The sequence below is a fragment of the Meriones unguiculatus genome, chromosome 7 (assembly GCF_030254825.1).
Source record: "Meriones unguiculatus strain TT.TT164.6M chromosome 7, Bangor_MerUng_6.1, whole genome shotgun sequence".
Lineage (NCBI taxonomy): Eukaryota > Metazoa > Chordata > Mammalia > Rodentia > Muridae > Meriones > Meriones unguiculatus.
The window spans coordinates 40,720,097-40,730,483 of NC_083355.1; the positions used below are offsets into that span (position 1 = coordinate 40,720,097).

The 10,387-nt window shown below is 40.6% G+C and overlaps 2 protein-coding genes across 9 annotated transcripts in view; one reads left to right on the forward strand and one right to left on the reverse strand.

Moving 5' to 3' along the window:
* Nucleotides 1-10,387, reverse strand: part of Nf1 (neurofibromin 1) — a 236,597-nt gene that overhangs the window by 48,079 nt on the left and 178,131 nt on the right. The window lies entirely within an intron of this gene.
* On the forward strand, nt 1,913-6,167 carry Evi2a (ecotropic viral integration site 2A). Its single transcript, XM_021663097.2, has 2 exons — nt 1,913-2,130; nt 4,905-6,167. The coding sequence occupies exon 2, from the start codon at nt 4,925-4,927 to the stop codon at nt 5,594-5,596; it is 672 nt and encodes a 223-aa protein (XP_021518772.1). The 5' UTR covers nt 1,913-2,130; nt 4,905-4,924; the 3' UTR covers nt 5,597-6,167.

The window sequence follows — 10,387 nt, forward strand, 5'->3', positions numbered from 1 at the left end:
CTCTGTAGAAGAATATCAAATGGCAGAGAAAGACAAATGTTCAACGTCCTTCATCATTATAGAGATGCAAATCTAAACAACCCCGAGGTTTAATTTAATGGGAAAGAGAAGTCGGGCTTGAGGAGAGAGGTGAAATAGAAAACATATGAGTAGATATGTTCTATAGTAGCTAGAGTATTAGATCCACACAGCTAAGTTTCAAGAGATGCAGACGGGAAATAAGTGATGGCAAAGCGATGAGGGACCATAACATGCCTTAGTCTTTGCCTGGGGTTGGACATTCCTCAAGCTATGTTCTGTGGACTAACAGTGTAAGAGTCAGCTGTCCTACTTGCTGAAAATAAAATATCGGCACCAGAACAGTCCTACTGAATGCGAATGTATGTAGAGAGCATGGCATTTCTCTTGTTTTAAATAACCTTCCCATTTGTATACATATTTTTGATACCTCAGTAAGTTTTTCAACTTTTAGTAAGAAACAAGGAGGCTGGGTTTTGTTCAGTTGGTACAGTACTTGCCCAAGTGGATCTATGAGAGCTTGGGCTCAGTCCCTCACATCTAGATGTGGTGGTAAGCCTATAGTCCTAGCACATGGGAGGGAGGCAGGATGAGCAGAAAGACAAGGTTATCTGCAGCTACATACTGAGGCCAGCCTCAACTACATGAGAACTTGTTTCAGGCCTGCTCTTTTCTGAAGGAAAAAGGAGGAGCAGTGGATCTGGGAGAGAGGGAGGCATGGAGAGAACTGGAAGGAGAGGAAGAAAGGAAGGATGTGGTTGGGATGGATTGTATGAGAGAAGAATAAAGTAAAAAGAAAAAAAAACAGCAAAAGTATTCAAAGCTATCACAGGCAACTTAATGAAACTGATTTGAAATAAAGGAGAGAAGGTCAGAGAGAGATGGCTCAGTAGATAAAGGTGCTTGCCATGCAAACCTGGTGATGACAAAACCTCCATAAAGGAAGACAGAGATAACTGATTCCATGAAGTTGTCTTATCTCCACAAATGTGCCATGACACACATGTGCAGTTCCCTACCCTGCCCAGCCCCAAGAGCACGTACGCATATACATAGGAATAATAAATAAAACATTTAAGATAAACTAAGAGGGCTGGGGATAAAGCGTTGCAGTAGAATGCCTTCCTAGTATGTAGAAAAGCTGTCTTTTTTTTTTTTTTTTTTTTTTTAAGAAATGAGGAAGTGTCTAAGTAGCCCAGTTGGTTAGTGTGGTTCTCTCTATCTCTCTCTCTAAAAGGAGGCTCTGATCAAAGAAAGCATTAGATATGTGAAGTACTTGGGGCTAGTAAGGATGTTTAGTAGTCTGGGTATGTAAGCACAGTGGCATTGAAATTAGAAAAGAAGTAAAGCCAAATATCTGAAAGAAGGATTCAAAGTGTGATACAAATTAAGAACACTTGTTGTAATCCAGGCCTCTGCTGTCATCAACAGAGCTAAGGATGTCATCAGGGGCAGCTGTTTTCACAGAAGACAATGTAATCCATTCCGGACATGTCTAATTGGAGGCGATGCCAGGAGTTGTGCACACACCACACCCAGCAAGCCCAAATTCTGCTCAAATCAATGTTGCAGTTCCCAGCTTGAAATGTGAGTTATGTGTGTGACTGAGTCTTCTATCTGATAAATACCTGCAAGGACTCCACACTTACATTTTCAAATTAGTCTGTCGTATAAAATAAAAATTATAAAAATGATTTTAATGCCACATTATATATGCCATCACATAACTTCCACTGAATAATACTAATTTCAAAAGCAGAGAGCTGGTACAAACCAAAGAATAAGCGAAAGGTTTAAAAAAAAAAAAAAAAAAAAAAAAAAAAAAGTGGCAAACCCTCCCCATTCTGGGGGTGGAGATTTGCCCTACAAAGCCTCTTGTCATCCCTGTGGCCAACTAGACAAGTCAGAGTCTTTGCTTTTCCCCGTGGCATGTGTTTGAGTTGCAGCAGAAAGGAAATGTGTCATCTGTGGTTTGGTTTTAAAAGTGGAAAGCTAGCTGTACGTATCCTCTTAAAAAAACTGCAGATTTAGTAGTCTCCAAACTATTCTACTTAAAATAAGAAGAAAAGAAGTGGTTTATTAAATAAAGATTGTGACAGAGCATTTTGTAAGGTAGGTTGCACATACGGCTTTTATTCCTTTTCACTTAAAACTATGTTCAGATTAGTATGCAGGAAGTGCTTTTTCAAAGATGTGTAACTCTAACAAAGTAGAATCATTATGTGTTTTCTATACTACTATAAAATATGTAACCAGCATAATCAATTAGAGCTAAAAATTGTAATTATTAAAATGGAGTTTTAAGTAAAGATAAGAAACTGAGTTTGGCCTCAAATGAGTTGAAAAGCTTTTTTTTTCCTCTCTTTTTTTTTTTATAATTAAGGAAATATGTTTTTCATTCCTAAAGCTTAAGCATTATAAATCTGACTAAAAATGATGAGACCAAAAACAAAACCAGAAAGTCAAAACCTTGCTAACCCAACCTGGCCTCTGGGGCATAAAGCGGAGATGTAGAACAGTCTTCATGCTTCTGAACAAAAGGGAAGTTTCATTTTTGTCAGCAGCTTGTTTACTGGGGCATGACAGCACATCTGGATGAAGACAATCAACAGCAGGCCTATTATCTGACCCGTGGTACACTGCTAGCGTGTAGAAGACAGTGAGTGAGCTAATGTGATTAAAATAACCTACTTTAAATCATGTTAATATTGAATGCATGCGTCTACTCTGGTAGAAGAGGATGGACTCTTCTTAGTAACTCAATTTAAAGTACTGCTTTTTGTGAACAATTTATAAGGTAACCAGAGATTCTATCATTCCGTCTGAAGACTGAAGGTGAATACTTTTACACAAGTCAGTGCACTACATTTTTAAGTGGCTACCAACAGTTATAATCCCAAAGTGATCTGGATTCCACAACATTAGGCACAGGTTTCCCCCTCTCTTTCTACTCTTAGTATAAAATATTATTCAAAAGTTAGTTTCCAATTAGCATCATTTACTATATGCTGTTTTTGTCTGTGCAACTTAACGTATCTCACCTGTTAGTTTCAATTTCTGTATTTTTTTTCCTTCCTTCTTTCCTTTCTTTCTGTTTGTTTTTCAAGGCAGGATTTCTCTGTATAGCCCTGGCTGTTCTGGAACTCACTTTGTAAACCAGGCTGGCCTCAAACTCACAGATCCGCTTGCCTCTGCTTCACAAGTGCTGGGATTAAAGGCAAACACCACCACTACCCAGCAATCTATGTGTTTTCTTGGCATTCAGATGTTGTCAAATAGCATGTACTACCCCACAGAGCACCTCCCTGCTCAAGTGTGACTAGCAGAGTAGTATCTGTGCCACTTGGGGGTGGTTTGGAAACATCTCAGGCCCTAACCTAGACCTGAGAAAAAGGCTCCCCGACACATTCAAGTTTGAAAATAACGTCTATAAAACACACAGGGTTTCTTTTTGTTGTTGTTTTGTTTTGTTGAGATAGGGTTTTTCTGTGTAGCCCTGGCTGTCCTGGACTTGCCTTGTAGACCAGGCTGGCCTCGAATTCACAGAGATCCACTTGTCTCTGCCTCTGGAGTGCTGGGATTAAAGGCGTGCACCAGCACTACCCGGCTCACACACGGTTCTTAACAAGACAATTCTATTCATTAAGTCTTAGAACAATCTAGTGTTTTTCCTGTAAGTCTCCTTACATTTTTACCTCTGAATAAAGCATGCTCTCAAGAGCTGCTCTGGAGAACTGGTATCGTATTATGAACAGCTCTATTGGACCTGGCCATCTACCTTTGATCCCAGGCTTCAGGAGGCAGTGGCAGGGTGATCTTTTAAAGATAAAAACTCACTTCACTTAAGGTGCCAAATCTCTCTTGCTAGGTTAGCTGTACCTGGTAGGGGCACAACAGCCCTAGTGAGCTCTCTAAGCAGATGGCTGATAACAAAGAAACTTTGTACTTTTTTTGAGTTTCAGTTTTTGGGAGGAGGGTGAGGTGAGAGCTGAGCATGGGCTACCACAGGGCTGCCCGGCTGCTGAGCCTCAACCTTCTAATGTGAAGATGAGTTGCTCACAGTAAGGCACCGTGTTCTAAGACCCCCAATGGCCTGATGATTGATTCCTTTTAATTTTTCTCTATAATTTATTTTAAGATGAGGGAGAAAAAAAAAAAAAAAAGAATGCCAGTTACAAAATGACAATAAAAGTGACTTGTACAAAGGAAAGTTTTGTTTTTCCTGATTCTGGGTTGACATAACAGCCATGCCTCTACTATTTAGAAAGTCATACTCAGCTAAGGCAATAGAGGTGGACTAAGCAGCAACCACAAAGCTGCATTCACAAATGTTAGGACAATTCTAAGGCTGTTTTCTCATCACACTTCAAATTCCTACTTGATGTACACTTGCTTTCAGTCTCTGCCAAACTTCTTCTTGTGATTTCTTTTTATACTTGAAACAAAACTTTCAAGGCCAAGTTCTCCTTTACTTCGAGATGAGGACGTGCTTCTCCGAAGGTGGACACTTCAGTAAGGAGAAGCCTTAAATGAGAAATCACAAGCACAAAAGCAGAAGCCTCTGACTACAAGCTGAGGTCTCTGGCTTCCTTAAAAGGGAGACTATGTAGAGCTGTGGTCCGCAGTTAAAAATGGTTACTAGGTATTTGTTATGCTAACTTACAGCATCAAAATGCACAACACAAGTTTAAATTTTTATACATAATCTAAGAACAAGAACAAAAATTCAGTTAAAACAACAAAAGAAAATCAGTTGAGCAGCAAATGGTAGGCGTGGATTCCAGTTTTCCCTGTGCTATCTCAAGCGCAGTCCCTTAATTACAATTACTCCACACGCCAGTCATTAGTTTTCCACAAGCTAACGGTTGCTATTGCTGTCTCAACAGGTAGCAGCATACCCGTGGGCATGGAGCACACAGGACAGTACCTGCACCTTCTTTTCCTGATGACAGCAGTGTGTTCCTCATCTCCTGGAACAAAAGCAAACTATGCACACCCGTGGACTAACAATATCACTGCCTGGGCTTCCATGAATCCAAACAGCACAAGTAGACCTCCGAGTGAGACCAACACAAGCCCTGTAACTCCCCCAGCCGTGGAGCATAGAATGAGTCCTACAAACATGCCTGCCTCATCTGCCACTGTGCCTGCAGTCCCTACATCTACACCGAAGACCTCTGTGCCCCAGGCCTCCAGAAACAGTTCTCCAACAGTGGAGATCAAAAGTCAGGGGGAAAGTTTTAAAAAGGATGTCTGTGAGGAAAACAACAGCAACACCGCCATGCTAATCTGCTTAATTGTAATTGCAGTCCTTTTCCTTATCTGTACCTTTCTATTTCTATCAACCGTGGTTCTAGCAAACAAGGTGTCATCTCTCAGAAGGTCAAAACAAGTAAGCAAGCGGCAGCCTCGGAGCAATGGCGACTTTCTGGCAAGCAGTGGGCTCTGGACTGCTGAATCAGACACTTGGAAAAGAGCAAAAGAACTCACAGGCCCCAACCTCCTGATGCAGTCTACTGGTGTGCTTACAGCTAGCAGGGAAAGGAAGCATGAAGAAGGAACTGAAAAACTCAACTAGGCCATGGTTTGGAAAGGAAATGCAAAGCAGCAATGAGGAAAGCCGAGTTAAAAATAAAGCTGGCTGGAGCACTGCATAGCAGTGTTTGCTCAGATGATCCAAAGTCTGACAAGCAGCTCAGCATCAAACAGACCAGAAAGGGAGATGTGTGCCTGCTGAAGTTACTTAAACCTGCATTTCTGTTTCACACTTCCTATTTTCAAAGAAGTAAATAGAACAACAGCAGCTGAAGAAACTAATAAATAAGAGGCAACTAGATATTCCTGTTCAGCAGTGAATGGCCTATCTGAATGTACAAGAACGTGGAAGAGTTCTATGAAGCCCTCAGAGCCAAGCAGGAGCCACAGTGCCTAGCAGGATTCAAATTCCTAACATGTATAGAACTCAACTGTGTAATGTGATCATACATTCTCACTAGACGACAGAGAACCCAGACCAGTTTGTATCTTAGCACAGCTAATGATAGGCTACATCTCTTTACCTTTACATAAAGTACAAGACAAAAGTGCTTTTCTACTACACATAATAAATTAAAACTTAATTTTGTACAATAAATAGATTTCAGAACAAAGCTGACCATGCACCTCTCATTTCTGTTGTCTTAGAACATGTAATAAAAATAAGAAAAACACAACCAAAATAGGTGAGATTCATACCCACAAAAGAAGGCTATGAATAAATATGAAAAATGTTTTAGTGTTTAAGAATAACATTTCAAGAGGCTGAAGGAATGGCTCAGAAGTGAGAGCACTGACTGTTCTTCCAGAGGACTCTGGTTCTATTCCCAGCACCTACATATGGTTCATGGCTGGCTGTAATTCCAGTTCCAAAGGATCCTGGCTTTCTTGGGCACCACACATATACATGGTACATAGACATAAAACATGCATATACATAAAATCATTTTTAAAAATTTGTATTTTGCAGACACACTGTTTACTAGATTAATAACAAGCACCAGCCAAGTGCAGTAGCACACACCTGTAATTCCAACATTTGGGAAGATCAAGTCAGAGAATTCTGAGTTTGAGCCTGGCCTGCAGAGTGAGACCCTGTCTGAATCCTTAACAACAAGAAAACATAACAAATGCCCTAAAGCTGTTTAAGGTTTAGAGTCCAAGGGTGCTAAGTAACTTATAAATCATCAATTTTCACTTTTATTCAAAAGAGCAGCATGAATAAAGAGCACTCAGGAGTGTGCGTGTGCGCGCACGCGCGTGTGTCTCTGTGTGTGTGCGAATGCATGTGTGTCTCTGTGTGTGTACACTTGTAGATTATTCCATGACCCTCTACAGCGGGAGTTACAGGTGACTGCGACCCGCCTGACGTGAGTGCTTTGCAAGAGCCGTACGTTCCTTTTAGAAAGGTTTAAACCATTTATTTATATGTTATCTGAGTGTTTTGCCTGCATGTATGTCTTTGCACAGTGTGCATACAGTACTCTTGGAGGCCAGAAAAGAATGGCAGATCTCCTGGAACTAGGGTTACAGATGGCTATGAGCTGCCAGGTGGGTTCTGGGAATAGAACCTGGGACCTCTACAAGAGCAGCCAGTGCCCTTAACTGCTGAGCTAGCCCCTTAGCATTTCCCTTTTAATGAGTGAGTCATCCTGGCTATGTATCAGAATAAAAAAATGTTAATGCCAATATCTAATTTTTACGTCCCACATCTGATTTCAGTTATAATGATCTAAGTTTCAAGTCAAGTACTAGGCATTTTTCCTAACTATCTAAATGGTATTACCCTTGAGTCTTAAATTCATTTTTGTTAAGTTCTATTACTTTAAATACATAGGTTACATCTTTATTTGTTATTTTGTTGTTGTTGTTTTTGAGATAGAGTTTCTCTGCGTAGCCTTGTCTGTCCTTCAACTCACAGCAATTCGCCTGCCTCTGCCTCTGCAAGTGCTGGGATTCCAGGTGTGCACCAGCATGCCCAGTTTAGGTTACATCTTTAAATGCACTGTGTGTTGAGGGACACAGGACATCAAATTTATTTTCTTTCTTTTTTAAAAAAGATTTATTTATTATGTATACAGTGTTCTGTCTACATGTACACCTGCAGGCCAGAAGAGAGCACCAGATCTCATTACAGATGGTTGTGAGCCTTTCTTTCTTTTTTAATGTATATAGAGTTTTGCCTGCATGTATGTTTATGAACTGTATGTGTACCTGGTGTCCACAGAGGCAAGAACACAGGCATACACAGGCACTGTATGTGTACCTGGTGTCCAAGAGGCAAGAGGACATCAGTTCCTCTCTGAGACTACAGCTACAGACAGTTGTGAGCTGCCATGTGGGAGCTGGGAATTGAACTTAGTCCTTTGGAAGAGCAGTCAGTGCTCTTAACTGCTAATACCATTTTTTAAAAAAATCAATTTACTATTAGTTAAAAAAAAAAAAAGTTCTTTCCCTAAACAGTAAATCATAACCATGTTATACTAGATAAAGCAAAATGTCAACAAAATGAAAAAGGTCCTAGTACACAGATGTCTTTGTTTGTCTTACTATCCCTTCTTTCTTCTTTGCTCTAATCCATTTGCTTTTAGAAGGTAAGTGGGCAGAGTGAGGGGTTTTGCTTGTTCTGTAAGTGAGGCTGGCCTCAGATTTACTATGTATGGTGATCTCCAACACTCCGAGCCTCCTGCTCCACCTCACAAATGTACGCATCATCATGCCAAACTCTGGTTGCCTTTTTTTCTTTTTGTTAAATTTATTTTTTGATTATTACAATTTATTCACTTTATATCCCAGCTGTTGCCTCCTCTCTCATCCCCTTCCTTCCTCTTCTCCTCCCATGCCTCTCCCCCAGTCCACTGATTGGGGCGGTCCTCCTCCCCTTCCATTTGATCCTAGCCTATCAGATCTCACCAGGACTAGCTGCAGTATTCCTGTGTGGCCTGGTACAGCTACATTCTCCCCCAGGGGGAGGTGATCAAAGAGCCAGCCACTGAGTTCATGTCAGAGAGAGCCCCTGTTCCCCTTACTAGGGCACCCACTTGGAGGCTGAACTGCCATGGGCTATATCTGAGCAAAGGTTGTCTCTATGCATGGTCCTTGGTTGGAGTGTTGGTCTTTGCAAAGACCCCTGGGCACAGATTATTTGGTTCTGTTGATCTCCTTGTGGCGTTCCTGTCCCCTCTGGGTCTTTCTATCTTCCCCTTCTTTCATAAGATTCTCTGCATTCTGCCCAAAGTTTGGCTATGAGTGGTAGAGTCTTTCAGAGGCCCTCTGTGGTAGGCTCCTGTTCTGTTCCGTGTTTTCTCCCACTTCTGATGTCTATCCCATTTGCTTTCTGAATGAGGATTGAGCAACTTCCCTAGCGTCCTTCTTGTTTAGGAGTATAGATTTTAGTATGTTTATCCTGTATTATATGACTAACTCCTGAAACTGATAAAAACCTTCAGCAACATGGCTGGATATAAAAGTAACTCAAAAAAATCAGTAACCCTCCTGTATACAGAAGACAAAATGGCTGGGAAAGAAATTAGGGAAACTACACCCTTCACTATAGCTACAAATAACAAAGTACCTTGGTGTGACTCTAACCAAAAAAGTGAAAGACCTGTTTGAAAAAAACTTCAAGTCTCTGAAGAAAGAAACTGAAGAAGATATCAGAAGATGGAAAGATCTCCCATGCTCATGGAGTAATAGGATTAACATAGTGAAAATGGCCACCCTGGTTTGTCTTTTCAAGGGTAAAACAGTCCTGATTGGAAATGACTATGGGTAGTGATCATATTGGTCAAACATTTCCAAGTAAGACATGCAAGTTTTATGTACTCCAGGAATATTTAAAATCTATTATTCAACCCTTGATTTTTAAGCATACATTCTGAGAATGATGCCTCAATGAAAGCTTATGAAAAAGAAAGTAGTTAAAAGCATCTATAGCTTCAAAGTTTCCTAAGTTACTTTTTAACAAAATCATTTTATTTTCTACCCCTGGATATAATGATTATTATCTTAATCCAAAGATTTTTAAAGTGAATTAAAATAGTAAAGTAAAAGCTTTTTAACAGCAGGGTGTGCTGGCAGAACAAGCCTATAATCCCAGCACTTGGGAGGCTGAAACAGGGAGAATGAAAGATCAAGGCCAGTCTAGGTAACATGATGACACCCTGTTCTCAAAAATAAACAAAGCTGTCTACCCCCAATAAAAGGGTCACTTCATAACATTTTATTACAAGTTAAGAACTGAGTCATAATACTCTATGTTCCTTGGCTGTGACCAGAGAAAGTGTCCACACACTGGTATTTACTGTTTCTGCTCTACCGTGCACCGAGGAGGCATTTACATTTACTTAAACCCCATAATAAATTGGGGATGACAGTCTCTACTGTTCAGATGAGGAAGAGGCTGCCTAAAAATTTGATTCATACTCTTCATATTCTTTGCTTAGTCAGTTTCATAAAAAAACAAAAACAAAAACAAAAACAAAAAAAACAACACTGGGGAACAAGGAGTGCCTGCTGTTCTTCGGAGGACCTGAGCTCGGTTGCCATCACCTGTATCCAGCAGCTCACCACCAAGAGGAGCTCAGCTTCAGGGAATCCAGGGCCTTCTTCTGGCCTCTGAGAGCACCCACACAGATGTGGCGTACATATATATAAAAATAAAAACCTGTCTTCTCTTTAAAGGAAGTATTGGGGCAAAGGTACAGCACATTGGTAGAGTTATGCCTGGTATATGTGAGGCTTTGCGCATGACCCACAGTACCAAAATCAAATTAGTGACAGTAGCCTAACTATACTTTATTTGTGCTCTGCCAGTCCTTGGTGCTGTCAATGA